We start from the raw sequence: 23,072 nt of genomic DNA on the forward strand, positions 1-23,072 counted from the left end.
CTGTGGCTTGGGGGGTGCACATGGGGGGTACCTAAGTGCAACATGGCAGGCACCGCGCAGTGCCTGTCACGTCGCGCTTAGAAAAGCACAACTTGCACTTTTACCATTGCGGTGGGCGGAGATTTCTGCTCCGCCCGCTGCAATGGTACATATACATGGTACATGGTACATATACAGGATAAGCCCGCCTGTGTGGCGGGCGCATCCTAATGCCCTGATCGGAACCCCCGCCCTTATGGCGGGCGGTCCCGGGTCCCGGTATGATGGCGGGCGGACTTAGTCCGCCCGTCATCATAATGACCCGCTTTGTTTGAATTCACTGTTCTTTTGCATACTAAAACATAATATCCCCCTGGCAGGTTTATACTTTATCTCCCTAAATTTATGGAAAAGCTCTTTATTCCTGGCATTCATAGCAAAATAAAGAAATCTGTGATGGTTTCTGCCTTTAATGAACTACCGAATGGGCTAGGTGCATTTAGAGTCCCCATTTCGAATCGCTTTGATATCCTGTTGGGGGTCGACTGACTTACATATAATAGAGGCTTCCCCAAAACAGATCGATCTGCAGCAGTCCTGGAAAGGAGCAGGGGAGACCAATTCAGCAGTTGGGTACTGTGGGCGCTGTGAGGAAGCGGCACAAAAACATTACAACGAACAACGCCAGGGTGTAATAACCAGGGAGTACTTACAGCTGGGATTCAGGCCATGTTAAGGGTCAATGACAACACAGAAAAGGAGTTTGAGGGTCATCCAGAAACTACAGATGATTGGAGATGATTGGATCCAAACTCCCGCTACTCCACAGAGAGCCAACTCAGCTCAACCGTAGAGCATACACGAGACCAGCCAAGACATGACCTGAACTAGATAGTAGTGTAAGGGACACCTACATCTGGGCAAATACTGTAACTTCTGCACTAATACATCTAATTAATGGCTGGGCATCTAGGTCCCAAAATTATGTGGATCCAGTAATTAAAATGTCTGCCCCCCTCCCCCCGGTCAAACATTTGTCTTGGAACATAGCCGGTCTATCCTCGAACCTCAAGTGTCTAGAATGGGCTCAGTTTATAGACATGTGTGCACTTTGTCTCCTCCAGGAAACTTGGTCTACCAAGCCGGTGTACCGTGTGGGTTATGTTAGTTTTAGCAAAGAGGCAATAACTAGGGGCACTGGAGACCCTCAGGGGATTAACCACTTGGGTCAGCACAGTGTTAACCTGTAGGGTAAAGGAAATAATAATCAATCAATCAATCATGGAATTTATATAGCGCGCTACTCACCCGTGAGGGTCTCAAGGCGCTGAGGGGGGGGGTCGCTACTGCTCGAACAGCCAGGTCTTGAGTTATTTCCTGTAGGAGAGGTGATCCAGGGTCAGCCGTAGGTGAGTGGGGAGGGAGTTCCATGTCTTGGCTGCCAGATAGGAAAAGGATCTTCCTCCGACGGTGGATTTCCGAATTCGTGGGATGGAGGCGAGGGCGAGGCTGGCGGATTGGAGCTGGCGGGTGGGAGTGTAGAAAGTGAGGCGGCTGTTGAGGTACTTCGGGCCCATGTCGTGGAGAGCCTTGTGTGCGTGGGTGAGGAGTCTGAACGTGATCCTTTTGTTAACGGGGAGCCAGTGCAAGTCTTTCAGGTGGGCAGAGATGTGGCTGTGGCGAGGGATGTCCAGGATGAGTCGTGCTGAGGCGTTCTGAATGCGCTGGAGTCTTTTCTGGAGTTTGGCTGTGGTTCCAGTGTAGAGGGTGTTCCCGTAGTCCAGGCGGCTGGTGACGAGGGCCTGGGTGACCGTCTTCCTGGTTTCTGTGGGGATCCATCGGAAGATCTTCCGGAGCATGCGCAGGGTGTTGAAGCAGGATGATGAGACAAATATTCTGTGCTTCTCATTGACATGCCTGCTTTTAACAGCCTACATCTATAATGTGTATTTAAGGCCAGGAGGGAATAATAGTGATTCTCCAATCATAGAGTTGTTGGATTCCCATATGGCAACTGCCCCAGTGGAAGTAATAACATTTGTGGGTGGTGACTTCAATTACCAGTTTGAACCTTTGGACAATAATGCAAAAGCACTCACCTAGGATGAAGATAGTGCTTGGTGTATTCCTAAACTAGAAATGCCATAGATCAAAAAGTGGTCCCCCCACCACTACAAACTAATGATTTAACACTGAATCAGGGCTTGTGAGCTGGAAATGGAAGAACAGCTTCCGATAAGGAAGGGAAACACACAGTTAATTGCATCTCATGTACCAGCCTTATTGATTATATATTGATAAATGTAAGGGCCTGGCCGCATCTAATTGATATGGTTGTACTAATCAGACATGATAGTGACCACAATGTCCTGGTTCTTGCTGTTAACCTCCCCGCTTGCTGCAAGTGTGTTAGGGTTGCTGTGCCCTTTGATCGAAAATTCCTACAAGCAATTATAAGCATAGTGTAAAGTGGTCCACCATGGCTCATTCCCAGGAGTTGGTGGTGGCAGTATATTATCTAGTAGCAGAGGGTGTCGAGGGACTCCTTCTACTGGATTGAGACATAGACCAGGGGAAACAATTGAAAGAATTAGTATTATTAATAATAATTTGTATGATGGACTGAAAAAGTACTTCTATGGGGAAACAAAAAGGGTCATCAGGAGGAAAATCCCTAGACTTGGTACAACCAAGCCTGTAAGAAAGCAAGGCCAGCCCTAATGTCCACCATCAAACAGCAAGATAAGGGTGTGATAAAAGCACGGAGGGAGGCTTATTAGAAGGTATTAAAGATGCTAAAAGGGATTGGGAGATGGAAAGTGGGAAGGACAGCTAGACGTGGTTAGAAAAGGATATCAGCTTCCTTTTTTAAATCTGTTGTCTACAGGATGCAAAGTGGGGTACCAGCCCATTGAGACTAATGTCCTCACTGCAGATTGGGTCACTCATTTCTCCAGCTTCTGTTCTATGAAGGGAGAAGATAGGGTTACCTGGCCTACTCTGCGGGTAACAAATTAGCTGATGGGGGAAGGGAGTACTGGTGAAGAAATTCCACTCATTACGATTCAGGAGGTAAGATCTGCAATTAATAATATCATCTGAAACAATGACCCTGGGCTGGACAAGATCCAGTGAGATCTGTATCTCACTATATTTTAATGCCGTCTTGACAGAGGCACCCATTAAATCAAACTGGGCGGGGCTGAGATTATACCAATCCATAAAAAAGGTTCCCCACCGCAGCAGTCAAACAATAGACCAATAAGCCTAATTAACAGCTCTCAGAAACTTTTAGTAGATTACTTTTAGAAAGATTACAGGAATCGTTGTCCAGTAGAAAGATTTTAACACCATCACAGGCAGGCTTCTGGGAATGCATCTGCACTGTGGACCAGGTTTTTCAACCTCAAATAATATTCTGGAAAATGGTGGTTCTGGGGGTGGTCAACTTTATGCTGTGTTCGTTGAGCTGCAGTTTGCATTTGACTTGGTTCCCGGATCAATGTCCCGGCAGATACTGACAGATATGAGAGTTCTCAATGATCTCCTGGCCACCTTAATAACGCTTAATGAACATAAGTATGCCCAGGTTCGATGTGGACAACTGGGAGAGTTGACTGAACCATTTGCAGTTAATAGAGGGGTAAGACAGTGTTGCGTTCTTGCCCTTACCCTCTTCACTCTCTATGTAAACAACTTGATCTCATACCTGAATCAAAGTGATGGTGATGCCCCATGTTTGGCAAGTATTAAGGCCTTAATGTTTGCTGATGGCACACTTCTATCTATATCACCTATTGTGCTATAAAATATTCTAGACTGTTTTAAGAACTTATGCAGTCAGAGGGGCCTGGAAATGAAAGTGGCGAAAACTAAATGCACAATTCTAAACCCTTGTTATTCCACTAGCTCTAACCCCAAACTTAAAGGGCCCCACTGGGACGCGTACACACCTTTAATTATCTTGGATTGATCCTCACAGAACAGCTAGATTGGCAGTGCCAAATTAAAAGGTGTAGGCTCAAACTAGAGCAACTCATCTGGGTGTTGGCTAATGTGTAATGAAGATCTCATTTACGCCCAATTTCACCAGTGATCCAAATATATAAACAGCATGCTCTGGGAGCAGCCCTTTATGATGCTAAGCTTTGGGGTCATAAGGACATGGCCAAAATGGTAGTGTTGGAAAATTGATTGCTGCACCAGTTGATAGGTTTACCTACTAGTACCCCACTGCTCCCCCTCAGGTTAGATTTGGGACTCAGGTCCATCTTTGATGGGATAGGAATGAGACCATTCCTATGCTGGAGACGAATCTGGGCCACCCCGCGCTCCAACCTTACTGCAAGGGGCTGGGGGAAGTCCTAGGCATTCCTGGTTCAGGAATTATACCTTGGATCAAGTATGTTAGAGAGACCCTGGGACAGATAGGGAGTGGGAACCTGTGGGATGATCCGAAGGCAGCTGCCTCAATTAATACATTTGTCATAAAGGAAAGCTATGGGCAGTACAAAACGAGTCACTTGCAGGTTCAACCTTTTTTTGGCACCCTGACCGATTCTTTTCTTCTAATGTAGGAGGAATTTAAATCAGAGAACAGTTCCTTGAAGAAAGTGAACCTCCAACAGCCAGTAAGCTGTATCTTTTGGTACAGTACATTACCACTTGCCTCTTTCACCAATAAATGGGCTCGCATTCCTCGGTCAGTTAGGAGGGCTTGATCCTCTTGAGGGAATACTAAGGAAACAGAGGAACACGTTATGTTATTCGTGTGGAGAATTAGGCAAAAGATGAGCCGTCAGCCAATAGGGCCTGTCATTCTGGAGGCAGTGTGCCCCACCCCGATCCAAGCCGTTTTGAAGCACTTAGCACTTTTTTTGTAAGTGGTTGCGAGAATACATTGATTTTATGGATGTGAATTATACTGTGTTATTATGATTGAACTGGATTTTAATAATTGTTTTAATGTTTTAACCATTTGCCATACTGTCTTTTGCTTTTATTAATTTTTATCAGAATGTGTATTGAACTGTACTTTTATGGCATGTTGCCGAAATAAAGATTTGCTTGCATTAAATAAAGAAACCCCTATTAGATGGGAAGTTATATATCACAAGTTTGCAGATCTTTAAAGATATGATGACCAGTGGGGACCCAAGATGGTGACACAATTATGCCTCACAGAACAGATGGGGATATACATTTTCCTTGCAAATACTTTTAAAATTGCTTCACTGATAACTCCATGTCCATAGGGACACTTAGTATACAGTACGGAGGACGAAAGTACATATGTCCATTATGATACTGAGCTGTATTGCATACAGCATATTTATTTATTTCAGTTTTATTTAGTACAAACCCAACTTGAAAGTACTGGAGTACCTTACATGAGCACCAGTTACATTACACAAGGACACATGAATGTTTTTAAGATTATGTTTTAGGCACGGGGAGATTATGGGATCTGCCCAGAACCACAGGATGATGGCATTAAAATATAGTGAGACTCAAACCTGGTTTCACCATTCCAAAGTCATCAGCTTTTGCAGTAACGCACCTCCTCTCTACTTAAAAGCATAAAATACGTTTAGAGGGCCAACCAAGTATCCCCCCCCCCCCCACCCGGGCACAAGTCCTACAAAAAGAAGTGAGGGGTACTAAGCAAGTTAGACAATCTCCAAGTGATAATCGGGTGCATGACATCGCACATGGCATCACAGGGCTTGATATCACAACCCCTGACCTCACTGGAAGTGACATCATAAGAAGTGACACCAGACCTTAACTCTTCGGATATAGGTTGAGCAGTTCTATCACGAGTGTTTTTGAGCGCATTATGAGATTTAACAAGTGAGATTTTATGTTGGGACTGTGACAAAAAAGTGACACAACCTCCACACAAAATCTGCGCCTCAACTTATACATTTATCTTTTTTTAAACTCTACCATAATGAAATTACCAGCAAGAAGAAATGGGGCAGTAAATCTGTTCTACTTAATTGGTTGCAAAGTCTGCATTTTAAAATATATTATGGGGTTAGGGCACCTGCTGCAGAGATCCTTGTGTGCCCAGTAAATCTCAAGTAATAATAATAGTGGTGGTAAAATAATTCTGGAGGTTAACACATTTGCTGGAGAGATTCATATTGTGTCTGTCGCCAGTTGTTAATCAAGAGGGTTAATGTGTCTCCAGCAAAGCACATCATGTAACATGCAGATGACAGATTATTATTTTATGTAGTGGATTGTTGCTTTTAACACAAAGATCCTTTTGTTACCTACAGTTCATAATGTGCTATCCTTCTAAGATAGCACAGTGAACTATGAAGGAACGCGATTTGTACACCTTGTAACACATTGTCATATGTACATTGAATTACACACATATTGTTAGAACTGGGGGTCTCTAGTTGGCAGAGGTAGGTACCACTGTCTAAATAGGGACCCTTGCTTCTAGTCAGGACGAGGAGATAACCCTCTTAGATAACCCCTGCTCGCCCTCAAGGTAGCTTGGCCGGAGCAGTCTAGGCTAACCAGAGGCAATGCGTTAAGTATTTGTACCAACACTCACAGTAACACAGTGAAAACACCACAAACTGATTCTACAACAGTTTAGGAAAATAAAGATATTTATTCTAAACTACACAAGACCAAAACGGCAGAAATCCAACATACACAATGCAAGGTTACGGTTTCAAATGAGTTCTTCAGGTTGTAATCAAAGTTCTTTAAGTTACGATCAATAATCCACAGATGCGTGAAAAGTTCACAGTTGCGTCACGTTGACTCACAGTACCTTTTAGATGCAACAAAGTTCCACAAGCAGGAAGCTGGTGCGGTGGAAACAAGCAACTCGTTACTCCTGAGACCCTGGGGAGACGGTGCGACAGCCCCGCTGCAGCAGCGGGCGTGCGGCGACGAATCCGGTCTGTAAGGGGAGGAAGGCAGCTTGCGTAGATTCCGGTGCGTAGGTTCCGTGGGAAGTCTGTTCTCGCAAAGGCACGATGCGCTGATCTCGTAGGGGCTGCGATGATCTCCGGGGCGACGATGCGCAGTCCAGCGGTGACCCTCTCTCTCGCAGCTCCTCGATGTGATGTTTTCTGCGACGATGTTCGCAGCGACGTGATGCGGTCCGCAAGCAAGCGGCACGGTGATCTCACCCAGCGACAGGCTCTGCGACGACACTCGCAGCGATGTTTGATTCCCCTGCACCGGCCTGGTGCGTTCCGCAGACGAAGGGTGTGGCGGCCTCGGCAGCGATGTCAGACGCTGCGCCGATCTCGACCTTCGTAACGGCGGGGACTTCTCGCACTGTCGGGGTTGCGCTCCGCAAGCGAGCGATGCGACACTTTTCAGCTTCACAAGTTTCTCAGCTTAGTCTCAAGCTTCCCAGCTCAGGTTCGACTTCTAGAGGCCCCACAACTGGATCAAGCACTCTACGAAGGACAGAACTCTCTCAGCAGAGTTCAGGGAGACTGGGGCTGAAGTCCTTTTGTTCCTGGGACTTCGGAAACAGGGAGCCAGCTCTTCTCAGGCCCTTGGAGACTCCTTCAAGACAGGGGACACAGCTCACAGCAAAGTCCTTCCCCTCTCCTTGGCAGCAAAGCGACAGCAGGTCAGTCCAGCAGAGCAACAGCAGGACAGTCTTCCTTCTTCAACGACAGCTTTCTCCTTGGCAGAGGTTCCTTCTTGATTTCCAGGATGATCTAATTTTCTGTTGTCAGGGGTCCTGTACTTATACCCCTAAAGTCTTTGTTCTCTCAGTGCATGTGGGCCCTGAGCCCGGTCTGAACCAGTTCTGGGTGGATCCTGAGCACCTTGACGTGCTGGCTGCATCTTCCCTTTCAGAGTGAGGGGCAGAGTCCTCCGCCGCCCAGCAGGAGGTGGAGCCAGCATTGTGGCAGGCAGGCACAGCCCTATTCAGCCCAGGTGCTAACTCCTCCCACCGCTCAGGTAGCAATCGCTCCACTCAGCCTAGTGCTGACTCATCCAGCCTCTGGGGGGATTCCCCCGCTCCTGTCACTCACAAACCAGACAGTCAATACACAAACAGTCTCAGGCACACAGAAGGGTCAGACAAGAGAACAGCAACTTTCTAAAAGTGCTGTCCTCAAACACAGGATCTAAAAACCACCTTTCCTAAAAGATGCGTTATTAAATTCTGAGTTCAGGGATACTAAATACGTATGTCCCATCTTGCTCCTATGGGAAGAAATGCCGTAACCACTGTAGCCGGCATCCCCCAGGTTAACCTATGGAGCAAGATAGCCTTACAATAGTGAAAACGAAAATGGCTGTAATTCACTACCAGAGCATGTCACCTGCACTAGTACATGCTCTACCTTTCACATACACGGCACCCTGCCCAGGGGGGTACCTTGGGCCTTCTATAGGGGTGACTGATGTGCACGAAAAGGGAAGGGTTCGGCCTGGTCAGCGGGGACGCGGACCAGGAGGACATGGCAGTTCTAAACTGCCCGTAGGCGCTGCAGTGGCAGGCCCGAGACACCATTTTAGGGCTACTCCTGTGGGTGGCACAATCAGTGCTTCAGGCCCACGAGTAGCATCTGTCATCACCAGCCCTGGCACACCCAGTGCACTTTACGAGGGACTTCATGGTGACACAAATATGCCAAACAGGTATATCCAATCAGAATAACACTTTATATAGGGAGCACTTACACTCTGGCACTGATCAGCAGCGGCAGAGTGTCCAAAGCATCTAAACCAGCAAAAACGAATCCAGCACAGCATCGAAAAATACAGGAGGCAGAGGCAAAAAGATGGGGGTAATCACGCCAAAAGATGTCAGGTCTAACACGTGTCCCCTCCAGCTGAAAGTGGGGAGAACTACCCACCCTCTTGGGAGTTCTCTTCACTAAGGCGGAAAAACCTGGACAGACCATCAGCGTTGGCGTGTTCTGTACCAGGGCGGTGTTCCACCGTAAAGTCCATTCCCTGTAGGGAGATGGACCACCTCAACAGTTTTGGATTTTCACCCCTCATGTGCATTAACCACCTGAGGGGCCTGTGGTCGGTCTGAACGCGAAAGTGAGTCCCAAACAGGTAGGGCCTCAACTTTTTCAGAGCCCAGACCACAGCAAAAGCCTCCCTTTCAATCGCACTCCACTTCTGTTCCCTGAGGAGTAGCCTCCGACTAATGAAAGCTACCGGCTGGTCTCCATTCTCCTCAGTGGCTTGTGAGAGTACTGCTCCCACACCATGCTCTGAAGCGTCCGTCTGAACTATGAACTCACTGGAAAAGTCAGGTGCCTTGAGCACCGGTGCTGTGCACATCGCAGTCTTCAGGGCATCAAAAGCAGTTTGGCAGGCGTCAGTCCAGTCAACTCTTTTGGGCAACTTCTTGGAAGTGAGTTCTGTCAAGGGGGCGACAATGGTGCCATATCCCTTGACAAACCGTCTGTAATACCCGGTGAGTCCTAAAAAGGCTCTCACCTCTGTCTGGGTCTTGGGGGGCTCCCAAGCCAGAATGGTATCAATCTTTGCCTGTAGGGGCGCCACCTGGCCGCTCCCCATCTGGTGTCCCAAATACACCACGGATCCCTGCCCTATCTGGCACTTGCTGGCCTTGATAGTGAGGCCTGCCTTCTGCAGAGCCTTCAACACTTCGCAGAGGTGTTGCAAGTGGTCTTCCCACGAGGAGCTGAACACCGCAATGTCATCCAGGTATGCGGCGCTGAATTCCTCCAGCCCGGACAGTACCTGGTTAACCAGTCTCTGGAACGTGGCAGGGGCATTCTTCAACCCAAAGGGCATGACACGGAACTGGAAGTGCCCCTCTGGCGTTGAAAATGCTGACCTCTCTTTGGCCCCGTCAGTTAAGGCAATCTTCCAGTACCCCGAAGTCAAGTCGAACGTACTGAGGTACTTGGCAGCTCCCAACCGATCCACGAGCTCATCAGCTCTGGGGATAGGGTGTGCGTCAGTCTTCGTGACCGCATTGAGCCCACGGTAGTCCACGCAAAACCGGAGTTCTGGCGGGCCACCGGGGGTAGCAGCTTTCTTGGGGACCAAGACCACTGGGCTAGCCCAGGGGCTGCTAGAGGGCTCAATCACCCCTAGCGCCAGCATCTTGGAAACCTCTTCCTTGATGCTGGCCCTGACCTTGTCAGCTACCCTGTAAAATTTTTGCTTCACAGGCAGGCTGTCTCCAGTGTCCACGTCATGGACGCACCAGTTGGTGACTCCTGGGGTCAGGGAGAACAGAGAGGAGAACTGACCCAACACTTGGCGACAGTCGCTCTGCTGTTCTGGGGTCAGGGTGGGCGAGAGGACCACACCATCCACTGACCCATCGTGCTCCTTAACTGACAGGAGGTCAGGGAGAGGATCGCTATCCTCTTCCATCCCTGCATCTGTAGCCAGGAGCATGGTTACTTCAGACCTCTCAAAGTGTGGTTTGAGGCGGTTCACGTGCAAAACTCTCAGGGGCTGCCTGGGAGTCTTCAGGTTAACCAGGTAGGTTACCTCACTCTTCCTTTCCACCACCTCGTATGGCCCAGACCACTTGTCTTGGAGCGCGCAAGGCTCCACTGGCGCCATCACCCATACTTTCTGCCCAGGTTGAAATTCGACCAGAGTGGTATTCTGGTCGTACCATCTTTTCATTTCTTCCTGGCTTGCTTCCAGGTTCGCCTGAGCGAGCTTCCTGAAGCGTTGTGTCTGGTTGCGGATGGCCAGCACATAGCTGAACACATCCTGGGGGGTTTTCCCACGGGACTTTTCCCAACCCTCCTTCACCAGCGAGAGAGGTCCTCCGACAGGGTGGCCATACAGGAGTTCGAAGGGACTGAACCCTAAGGACTTCTGAGGCACCTCCCTGTAGGCGAACAAAAGGCATGGTAACAAGACGTCCCACTTACGTCTCATGGGCTCCGCTAGGCCCATAATCATACCTTTCAGGGTCGGGTTGAACCTTTCGACCAGCCCATTTCCTTGAGGGTGGTAAGGAGTGGTGAACTTATAAGTTACCCCACACTCCTCCCACAGAGACTTCATGTACCTAGAGATGAAGTTGGTATCCCGGTCGGAGACCACCTCTCTGGGGAACCCCACACGGGAAAAGATCCCCATCAATGCACGGCCCACCACGGGTGCTGTGATTGTCCTGAGAGGGACTGCTTCCGGGTATCGGGTGGCATGGTCCACCAAGACCAGGATGAACCTGTTGCCTAAGGCTGTCTTGGGGTCCAGGGGCCCTACGATATCTATGCCCACCCGCTCGAAAGGGGTGCTCACCACTGGGAAGGGTTGAAGGGGGGCCTTCAACTTCATTCCAGTCTTGCCACTAGCTTGACAGGTTTGGCAAGATCTGCAAAAGGAACCGACGTGCTTCCTCATCTGGGGCCAGTGGAAGTGGGTGACAAGCCGGTTTAGGGTCTTGTCTTGCCCCAGATGTCCTGCGAGAGGCACGTCGTGAGCCAGACCCATTAGGAAGTTTCTGAAGCGCTCGGGTACCACCAGCACATGGGCTGCACCGGGCTCAGCAAACTTAGGCTCGCTATAGAGTAGGTCACCTTCCCAGTAGACATAGTGATCTTTGACTGCTCCACCTGCTGCCTGATCTACAGCCTGTTGCCGCAGACCAATGAGGGAAGGGCATTCCTTCTGCGCCTGGCAGAACTCCTCCCTGGAGGGACCACCTTCTTGCTGCCAATGGGTCAGCTCAGGTAGGTCTCCCAGTTTGGCTACCTGTTCCCCTGTAGGTTCCAGGGCATCCCCCTCAGGTTCTGCTTCCTCCTGGACCGTGGGAACAGCTGGGGCCGGTTTCCCGCGCCCTCTGCCTCTTCCTCTCCTGGCAGGTCTCTGGGCCACTGTTTCAGGCTCCAGTTCTGCTGATTCACCCTTACTGGCTGCCGTAGCGCGCGTGGTCACGCAGATCCACGCAGGCAGACCCAACATCTCCAAGTGAGTTCGGTGTTCTATGTCCTTCCATGGAGAACTCTCCAGGTCGTTACCTAACAGACAGTCCACAGGCAAGGCATCACTGACAACTACCTCCAAAAGACCAGAGACTCCTCCCCACTCAAAGGAAACCTTCGCTAACTTGCAGAGGCGCACTGAACTGTCAGCGGCCACTACAGGGCGGAGTACGCCAGGGATGATTTGCTCGTCAGACACCCACTGACACCTCACGGATGTCACACTGGCTCCGGTGTCTCTCAGTGCTTCAACCTCCCTCCCATTGATGGTCACCTTCTGCCCATATTTCTTAGTGTTAGAGGGCAGTAAGGTTTCCGGGGCCATCTCTCGGTCTCCTAGCGAGACAAGGGTCATGACTGCTAGCTCTCCCCAGTCACTAGAAACCAAATCCCCACCCAAAGCTACACTAGCTAACGCTGGCGCAGGAGCACCAGTGGGTGCGGGCTTCTTCTTGGGACATTTCAGAGCGATATGGCCCACCTCGTTGCAGTGATAGCAGGTAGGGGGACCCTGGTTATTCCTCTTGTCCCGCCTACCCTTAGAGGGCCATGGCTGTTTAGGCTTGGGGGTTTGGGAATCCTTTTCCGGGGAACTACTTTGGGGCCCTTGCGAGAACTCCTTTTGGTTACCCTTGTCCCCCCCACTCTTCTGCTGGGGACCCTGCCCACCTTTGGCTGTGGTACCCACAATTCCTCTGTGGACCCTGGTACTAGACCAGCTGTCCGCCTCCTTAGCAAGCTCAATGGGGTCGGTCAGCTTGCTGTCTAAAAGATGCTGGCGCAGCTCTGGAACACAAAGACTACTCAAGTGCTCCCAACTGATTAAATGCAACAACCCCTTCAAATCAGTTACTTTACTGCCCTTCATCCAACCTTCCAGTGCACGCGAGTACCCATTCACACACTCCATCCAAGTCTCAGACTCTTTCTTCTTGGAGTTTCTAAACTGCAGTCTGTACTGCTCTGGGGTAAGGCCATACCTGAGACATAAGGCCTCCTTCATATTGGGGTAGGTCATGGCACCTGTCAACTCTAAGGGCTCTAGAGCACTCCTCCCAGACGCCTCAAAATGTTTCCACAGGCCCGCCCCCCAATACTTGTCAGGCACATCATTCATCTTCAATGCAATTTCATACGAAGTGAACCAGGCATAAATATCCTCACTCCTATGGTAATTCTGTACCAGGTCTTTGGGAATATATACTTTACCCCCATGCACTGGCTGTGCGCTGCCACCATTTGAACCGGCATCCGCCTCTCTGTTTTGCAGATCCAGCTCTCTCATTCTTAATTCGTGAGCCAAAAGCAATTTTTTTTCCTCTAAAGCGCGGGCATTCTTGCTCTCCTCCGCCGCCTTCTCGACTTCCAATTGCTTCATTTTCATTTTCATGACCTCCAGGTCATATTCTCTTATTCTCTGATTCTCCTGTAACTCTTCCGGGGTGAGGCCCCTACTGGAGTGGTTGCTGCCAGCTCCTGAGCCTACTCTGCCCACTGGCAGGTCTTTGCCTTGAAAAGCACTGTCTACATCCTCAACCTCATTTCCTTCCTGTGCTTCCCAATAGGTTTTCAAGATTTTCTGCAGCTCCTCCTTCCTGTAGGCGCTCTTTATGGGGCACTCAAACTGCTGGCAGAAGTACCTAAGATGCTTTACCGGGTAGGAGTACAGATCTTCAATCGAGAATTCCAAATCTAGCTCTGCCTCCTCACTGGGCGCTTTCCCATTCAGAGACATGATGCTTTCCGAAGAGTTACTCAACAACAGAATGCAAAAACTCAAAAACCAGTAGTATGCGGTGGCGTAATGGTCTGCACTCACTAGTGATGTACACCAATTACTGTGGGTCAAGTACAAATACAAGCTCAAATCCCACCGCTGCCACCAATGTTAGAACTGGGGGTCTCTAGTTGGCAGAGGTAGGTACCACTGTCCAAATAGGGACCCTTGCTTCTAGTCAGGACGAGGAGATAACCCTCTTAGATAACCCCTGCTCGCCCTCAAGGTAGCTTGGCCGGAGCAGTCTAGGCTAACCAGAGGCAATGCGTTAAGTATTTGTACCAACACTCACAGTAACACAGTGAAAACACCACAAACTGATTCTACAACAGTTTAGGAAAATAAAGATATTTATTCTAAACTACACAAGACCAAAACGGCAGAAATCCAAAATACACAATGCAAGGTTACGGTTTCAAATGAGTTCTTCAGGTTGTAATCAAAGTTCTTTAAGTTACGATCAATAATCCACAGATGCGTGAAAAGTTCACAGTTGCGTCACGTTGACTCACAGTACCTTTTAGATGCAACAAAGTTCCACAAGCAGGAAGCTGGTGCGGTGGAAACAAGCAACTCGTTACTCCTGAGACCCTGGGGAGACGGTGCGACAGCCCCGCTGCAGCAGCGGGCGTGCGGCGACGAATCCGGTCTGTAAGGGGAGGAAGGCAGCTTGCGTAGATTCCGGTGCGTAGGTTCCGTGGGAAGTCTGTTCTCGCAAAGGCACGATGCGCTGATCTCGTAGGGGCTGCGATGATCTCCGAGGCGACGATGCGCAGTCCAGCGGTGACCCTCTCTCTCGCAGCTCCTCGATGTGATGTTTTCTGCGACGATGTTCGCAGCGACGTGATGCGGTCCGCAAGCAAGCGGCACGGTGATCTCACCCAGCGACAGGCTCTGCGACGACACTCGCAGCGATGTTTGATTCCCCTGCACCGGCCTGGTGCGTTCCGCAGACGAAGGGTGTGGCGGCCTCGGCAGCGATGTCAGACGCTGCGCCGATCTCGACCTTCGTAACGGCGGGGACTTCTCGCACTGTCGGGGTTGCGCTCCGCAAGCGAGCGATGCGACACTTTTCAGCTTCACAAGTTTCTCAGCTTAGTCTCAAGCTTCCCAGCTCAGGTTCGACTTCTAGAGGCCCCACAACTGGATCAAGCACTCTACGAAGGACAGAACTCTCTCAGCAGAGTTCAGGGAGACTTGGGGTGAAGTCCTTTTGTTCCTAGGACTTCGGAAACAGGGAGCCAGCTCTTCTCAGGCCCTTGGAGACTCCTTCAAGACAGGGGACACAGCTCACAGCAAAGTCCTTCCCCTCTCCTTGGCAGCAAAGCGACAGCAGGTCAGTCCAGCAGAGCAACAGCAGGACAGTCTTCCTTCTTCAACGACAGCTTTCTCCTTGGCAGAGGTTCCTTCTTGATTTCCAGGATGATCTAATTTTCTGTTGTCAGGGGTCCTGTACTTATACCCCTAAAGTCTTTGTTCTCTCAGTGCATGTGGGCCCTGAGCCCGGTCTGAACCAGTTCTGGGTGGATCCTGAGCACCTTGACGTGCTGGCTGCATCTTCCCTTTCAGAGTGAGGGGCAGAGTCCTCCGCCGCCCAGCAGGAGGTGGAGCCAGCATTGTGCCAGGTGCTAACTCCTCCCACCGCTCAGGTAGCAATCGCTCCACTCAGCCTAGTGCTGACTCATCCAGCCTCTGGGGGGATTCCCCCGCTCCTGTCACTCACAAACCAGACAGTCAATACACAAACAGTCTCAGGCACACAGAAGGGTCAGACAAGAGAACAGCAACTTCCTAAAAGTGCTGTCCTCAAACACAGGATCTAAAAACCACCTTTCCTAAAAGATGCGTTATTAAATTCTGAGTTCAGGGATACTAAATACGTATGTCCCATCTTGCTCCTATGGGAAGAAATGCCGTAACCACTGTAGCCGGCATCCCCCATGTTAACCTATGGAGCAAGATAGCCTTACAATAGTGAAAACGAAAATGGCTGTAATTCACTACCAGAGCATGTCACCTGCACTAGTACATGCTCTACCTTTCACATACACGGCACCCTGCCCAGGGGGGTACCTTGGGCCTTCCATAGGGGTGACTGATGTGCACGAAAAGGGAAGGGTTCGGCCTGGTCAGCGGGGACGCGGACCAGGAGGACATGGCAGTTCTAAACTGCCCGTAGGCGCTGCAGTGGCAGGCCCGAGACACCATGTTAGGGCTACTCCTGTGGGTGGCACAATCAGTGCTTCAGGCCCATGAGTAGCATCTGTCATCACCAGCCCTGGCACACCCAGTGCACTTTACGAGGGACTTCATGGTGACACAAATATGCCAAACAGGTATATCCAATCAGAATAACACTTTATATAGGGAGCACTTACACTCTGGCACTGATCAGCAGCGGCAGAGTGTCCAAAGCATCTAAACCAGCAAAAACGAATCCAGCACAGCATCGAAAAATACAGGAGGCAGAGGCAAAAAGATGGGGGTAATCACGCCAAAAGATGTCAGGTCTAACACATATGATTTATTGTCAATGTATAATGTTTACCTATTATAGACAGCTCTTCAACACCCTGCATTGGGATGAGTAGTGCTATCAAAAATATAAAACAAAATAGTGGTATTCAAATTGTTATGTGTGTAAATACTGGGCCAGACCAACACTTTTGATGTTACAGTTCATGCGTATCTCTTACATACAGGGGCTGAACAAAGTCAAAAGCATGCCTCTCTCAGTACCTGTGAAGTGACCACAAGCTCTGCGCCTATGTTTTCCCTCCATTGCATTTAGGTGTGAGGCTCCACATACCTCCCAGCCAGGATACTCAAACAAAAGGAGGGCTGATGGCCCCTTAATGTCGTCCTTTGACTTGTGCCAGCAGGAATTTAAAATAAGAAGGACCCCTCGTGCCTGCACTTTGCAGCTCTACACCGGGACAAATTCAGCATATTTTAGTGGGGCCCAACTTTGTAGCAAGGTGGACGGCATCCACCCAGTGAAAATAGTGGAAGGAAGCCGTCTACTTGTGTGTACCCCCGACTTGAGCCCTGCACTACACTGATCTCTGTCACTGAGAAAGTCGAAGAAATGGGCTGGGGACTTTATAGAGGTCGCGTTACAGTGTGTGAGAATATGGGGTGGGAGGGCTTAAAACGTGCACCACCACCCTTTTTCAAGACAATGGACATGTTATGGAAGGCATCTCTGCGTGCCCACTCCAGACAGCCACCTTGGTGCTACTCTGTAGAGAGGTTGAGGTCGTGTGTTCTGAATTGTGCCTGAAAAGTTCAGTATGAGTGCTTCGGCTGCAGCTCTTGCTAACACTACTTGTAATCTTGAACAAGTCTGACTCTTCAATAAATTCAAAGACTACGTTAGCAAGGGGCGGTGTGAACCACTAATATCTCGCAGCACTGGCAAGTAAAAAAGAAAACAAGCACAAGCAACGCCAATAGGTCTTGCCTATGAACGAGCTACTGGCTTTGGCAATCGGGTGTAGGGGTAGATAATGGGACAATTTAAAATAAGTGATAGGAAGTATTCATAGGAAGTATTCAGCGCTGGCTGCTTCATAGCATTTTTTTTACTTCTGGGAGGGGGAAAAAGAAACATGGGGGCATATTTACAAGCCCATTACGCTTCTCATATAAAAAATTACGCACCAACGCACCAGCAGCTTGTAAATAAGCCCCCATGGACGACAGGAGGGAGGGGGAAGAAGAAATAAGGGTCTTATAGAAGAAACAGGAAGGTGCAGTGGGGGATAGTACCACTGGGGATAGTACAAAAAAGTGATATGAAGGTCCAGTGTGGACCGTGTCACAGTGCTTTTTAAACAAAAGAAAAAGAAGTACCTGGAACACAGTGCGAGCAACAGAAGCCCAGCGGAGGGTACTAATTAAACTTATTTAATAGGTGCTTCTTCTATGCACCACTGAAACAAACAAAAAAACAACACATGGCAAGAGCTGCCAAATTAAAAGGCAGCAAAGAAGAGATGGTGGTTAGTAATGGGCTGGATCCAAGTCCGCCATAGAATACAAGAGTCTCGCAAGCGAGAGTGCAGGCGTTAGCTCATGCTCGTGCAGGAGGGACCTAAAAAGTGCTGTGACGGGGTCAGCATTGACCAAGTCATAGCCCTTTTTTTCCCTTTAAGGCATGTTGCACGGCCGTCCGTGCTGCTGTGCAACATGCAAAATAAAACAGATACAAAAACATCATGGGGGAGTTGAAAGGAAGCAACATGAGGGAGAAGTGTGGTGGTGAATGGGACAGTGAAAAGTGGGAGGAGGGCAGGGATGTAGACAACCAGCTGCTGGAAAGTGGGGGGATAAAGACCGGAGGATACAACAAACCATGGGATGAGGGCGGGGGGGATGGGTGGGGGGGGGGGGCTGGTGTGAGGGAGAGGGACTGCAGACACCTTTGCTCTATAAGAGTGTTTATGCAAAAGCAAAAGAAAGAACCAGTAGGAGCTTGCGGCCAGTGGAAGGACACTGGCTGCAGACCGGAAGCTGAACTTGGTCCATGCGCCACAACAAGATAATACTGAGAAGTCCCAAGAGGAAACAGAGGCAAGGAGGAAGCTCTGACCAATAAGAAGTAAGGGAACAAGTGATATCGGAGCCAATCATCGGTATGCAATGGTAAGTAGTGGATGGGCCATGAGCACTTTGAAAGTAATTTTTACATTTACAATAGATTTCCCAAGCACAGCACAAGCCCTGTGCAGGTGAAACCTAAAAAGGACCAGATGAAATATTTCATTGAAAAAGAAACCCTTCAAATTGAGGTCAGTGTCTATTCTATCATTCTCAATGGGAGAAATGTGAAGGAGCTCCGTCTTCAAGATCAAGAAGCATGTGTGAGGACTTATACAATTTTGCCACCTGATGTGCTCCCAGTGCACTGCAGTTTTTCAAGTCTTCTGCAAAAACTCAGCCCCACCTTCAGGTGGGATCTTAAGACAACTGTGTGATTACTGTGTTGAAGATCTCTATTACTTTTTGTTCATTTTGATCTGTGGGTATTTGTGTGCCTATTTGTGAAGTATTGTTCTTAATCAATGAATAACAAACGAAGGTGAACATTGCTCCTTTGTTGTTTATTGTGATCACATTGCTATACCGTATTGATTTTCAACCATCACACTGTCTACTTTGTGCTGATCTTTTGAGTTTGAGACTTTACTTTCATGAAACGCACGTATTTTTAGATAATTAGCGAATAGGAGACACAGAATGGGAGAGAAAGGCGGAAACTAAACAGATCGAGGAGGGTAGAAGGTGATAGCAAGAGTGGCAAACAGCGGTGGCTCCTCCGCAATGGAGGAGGAGCGTCACCCCACTGGCTCGGAGCCATCCGCTGAACAATAAAATATTTTATTTTTCAGCTACTGGCTGAGCCACCGTGTGCAAGGAAGGGCGGGGCTGGGCCATGGAAGGGAGAGGAGGAGTGGTAGGTGTACTTTTAAGTGCTCATGTCAATTTGGCTGCCCGTCTTAGGCCAGCCAAACTGTCATGAGCACTCAGGTTTCTCCAACCCAGACGTATTGCCTAGCAGGGTTTGAAGAACAACACAGACTCCCGGAGCGAGTGTTAATCCAACCCACTCAGGCCAATCCCCACGCTGCTCTCATGCCTAAGAGCAGGGGATTGAATGAGGAGTTGGTGATGCTGTTCTCAAGAACTGCTGGGGACAAACACAAGAAGCAATGAAGCGCAAGCCGGCCAGCAGCACCAGGAAAGTCATTTAACATTTATTTTTATGAAACTCCCCGCCGCGCGCTCCTCCAGCCCTCTCATCTCCGCACCCACCCTTCTGGTTCACCACTTTTTATCTGTGTCTGCCGCCACTGGTGGCAAACAGAGAAATGAGCAACAAAATGAACAGGAGACACTAAGCATGATGTGGGTGTGCAAATAGTAACACGAAAGAGACAGGAGGAGAGGGTCAAATAGAGATTGAGAGATAATAATGGAAAAAAAGACAGATCGAAGGGGCTGGTGACGGGAGAGTGAGACAAGGAGAGGCAGCTTAAGGAAAAACAGACTCTGACACCTCGAGACGGATCCAGGAGAAAAATACAGAGCAGATATGATTTTTGTTAGAGATACAGTTGTGTGATGGAGGACAGAGAGAGAGAGAGTTGGGATAAAAAAGAGATAGTGTGAAGGAGAATAGGTTAGGGAGATATCTCCATGATAGGGACAGTGCTAGAGAGAGAGAGAAAGAAACTGAGGTGGTAGAAATAGTAAGAGAAAGAACAAGAGACGACAGAACTGATGAGGAGACAGTTTACAGAAAATGGAGAGCTAAAGGTCAAAGTGTGAGTTAGGAAAACAGAGAGAAAAGTTTAAAGAGTAGCAAAAAATGACCTGAGTGAAAATAAGAGGATAGGGAGATAGTGTAAGTCCTGAGGGGGTAATTTCTGTAGTCACAAAACCCTACTGAGGTTCACTGCAACACCTTAACTTAGGGCCCAACTCCTCGTTCCATAAAGGAATGCTGCCAGTAATTCTGTAACTTTGGTGACTAGGAGCAATGCCTAATTTCTGCCTGTCTGCAGCCATTTTTTGTGCATCAGACTTTGACCCAAAGCAAGAGACAGTAAAACTGAAAAAGGAAGAAAGGAAGGTGAGAAAAATAGGAAAACACTGAGAAAGGGAGAAAGCAGGGAAGCACATCCACCTTCAAGAGGGAGATAAAGAGACAGGAAGTGCAGGGTGGTGGATGAAAGAGGCCTGAGGTGGAATCAAGTTTACGCAGTATCGGTATTTATCAGCAGCCAGCTTTCAGCAACCCCAGCATTCAGGTGCGCCGGCAGTGGGGTGCTGAAAGACATCAGAAGCCTGTTTGGGCTTTTTTTTGGCATACAAATGAAGCACACCCTAATAGTCATTGAGACATATTATTTGTCCACTGTCAACACCTTTCCATTGGATCGGTTTGGCCAGCAGCAATCAGGCTGAAGTTCTCGTTGTCCTGTGGCCAGGGTCTCTGAGGCACCTCAGGTCATACACCGTATGTACCCTCCAGATCTAGAAGCCTATTTATGAGCCAGTTTGCTTCGCTCTTCGCTAGTGCAAGAATGACGCAAACAATACATGTGATTTATGAAGCCACACAAGGCCATTTTGCATGGCCCTGAGCGGCCCATGGTGTGCGGGTGCCTGCGTTTGCACTCGTCAGCTGAAAGGGCGCCAGTGCAGATGAAAAGGCAGGAATGTTCCTTAAATACGGTGCGTTCCTCCTGCCCTTTCGCTGTCATGTAGTGCAGCAAGGTGACTTGCTGTACTGTGTGACATTCTCGTAAATAGCCCCCCGAGTCCTTATCTTGGTAGCTGAGGGTCTCCTTGTCTCTTGGCCATCGTCTATGAGGCACCACCAGTCATGTTCCTGCCCTCCACTCTCCGCCCCTGCCCGCGTCTCTAGTCCTTACCCCGGTGGCTGAGGGCCTCCTTGTCCCAGGGCCAGGTTGCAGCTCCCGCCAGGTCGTCCCTCACCGAGCTCGCGAAGTAGACATTGAGGTAGTGGGTGCTGTTCAGCTTCAGCCTCTCCTTCAGCTCTTTCACGCTCATGTAGGCCCTAGAGGGGAGGGAGCGGGCAGAAACAGACAGACATCACTTTAACTAATAAGGTTATTAAACAACAAAATGCCACACGGCTCCACAATTCGAAACTCTGGAAAGAGGTGATTACATTGTACTCTTGAAAAAAGTAATCAGTAACAAATAACACACCTCAGATTTTTTAGCATACTGTGGTGGGGTATCGTGATGACACCTTGGCTTCCTTGTTTGGGAAGCCTATTAGTAAACATGCACTTAAGCTCAGGTCAGGTACAAATTGATGTAAGCGAAATTTGAGGGTAAATCAGAAGGCACCCCTTGCAGATTTGAACATAAAGCTTTACATATGTAACCAGCAACTCCACCACCTTGTATCACCCATACTTTAAGCCAAAAACTTATTTTATGCTCTAAATACTATTACATTTAGGCAAAATATATGTCAAAATGTGTGGCAAAAGTCACTTTTACTTACATATATACAAGTTTACAATATAAAGCATTTGAGAAGTGGTGGTCGTTATGCAATGAAGCATGCCATACACACCCAACATTTGATACCTAATATTCAGAGTACTTTGGCACTATCCAATCAACATTTTCAGGGGGCTGGGCCTAGAGGATCTCACAAACTTAAATGTTGTTGATATATATATAGCTGGCAAAATCCATTTCCATCCGCAGCCTTGATCACGTGAATAAGTGCACAAAAACAAACAGCCATCTGATAACATCAGATATTGCATCACAGGCACACAACATAGTGGTAGGACAATGTTTTACATATGCGGTGGCCATATTGGAGTGTTCAAATGTTAAAGTGCTTTACGCACCACCCCAAAACGGTGCCAAAGATATAGTCAAATAATGATTTTCCGATTGGAAACTAGTTCCTACCGATACATACCTACAGGTGACCGCTAGTAGGTAATGTAGTACTAGTGGTCACCTGTAGGTACGTATAAGATAGGACCTAGTTTCCATAGGAAAAGCATTTTTTGACTATATATATGTTGCTCTCATGTATCTCCAAAAAGTGCAAATCATAAGGCAATTCCCAAAAACTGTACATCTGTAGTGTGAAGATATGAAATCCAAAAAGGTGCAGATCATGGAAGTATGTTTTATTTTGTAAGTCTCTGCAACTCGGGCACACACCCACCTTGAGTGTGTTGTGGAAATGTGCCTTTTTATGTTTGTGTGTGTATTGTGCATGTGCCTGCATGATTTGTGAGTATGAGCAATTCTGAAAGGTGCACAGTACACGTGTGTACTGTGTGACTCCAAAAAGTGCAGATCATGCTTGTGTGTATTTTGTAGGTGTGGATCATTTTGAAAGGTGCACATTAAACGTGTGTGTGTTGTGAGTATATGCAAATCCAAACGTTGCACATTATGGCTATGTGTGTATTTTGAGAATGCGAGGCGCTCTGTACTGCCTTAATCAAACAAGTGTATGTTGTGCGAGTTTGTCAATGTGGATGTGTGTGTGCATGTGCATATTTCCAAAAGGTGCGCATCGTGCATGAGACTGTATGCTTTGTGTTTGAGTAATTCTGAAAGGTACTCACCAAGCATGTGAGCGTTGTGTGAGTCTGTGTAACTTCAAAAGGTGCAGACCCTGCTTGTGTGTCTGTATTTTCTGAGCCTATGTAATTCTGAAAGGTGCTCATGAAGCACGCATGTGTTTTACGTGTATGTAGCTAAAAAGCTGCATGTTAAGTTTATGTGTGTGTTCGCGAGTGTGAATCACACTGTAAGTTCTTAATCAAGCAAGAGTGTGTTGTGCAAGCCTATAT

The 23,072-nt window shown here is 48.4% G+C and overlaps 1 protein-coding gene across 1 annotated transcript in view; it reads right to left on the reverse strand.

The window, feature by feature from the left end:
* Positions 1–23,072, reverse strand: part of PAPPA2 (pappalysin 2) — an 853,188-nt gene that overhangs the window by 508,194 nt on the left and 321,922 nt on the right. Inside the window, exon 3 of the mRNA XM_086956586.1 lies at positions 21,144–21,289. Coding sequence (XP_086812712.1) covers positions 21,144–21,289 — 146 coding nt within the window. The remainder of the gene's footprint in view (positions 1–21,143; positions 21,290–23,072) is intronic.

Source organism: Lissotriton vulgaris, chromosome 1_1, assembly GCF_964263255.1.
Source record: "Lissotriton vulgaris chromosome 1_1, aLisVul1.2, whole genome shotgun sequence".
In the NCBI taxonomy this organism is placed as follows: Eukaryota; Metazoa; Chordata; class Amphibia; order Caudata; family Salamandridae; genus Lissotriton; species Lissotriton vulgaris.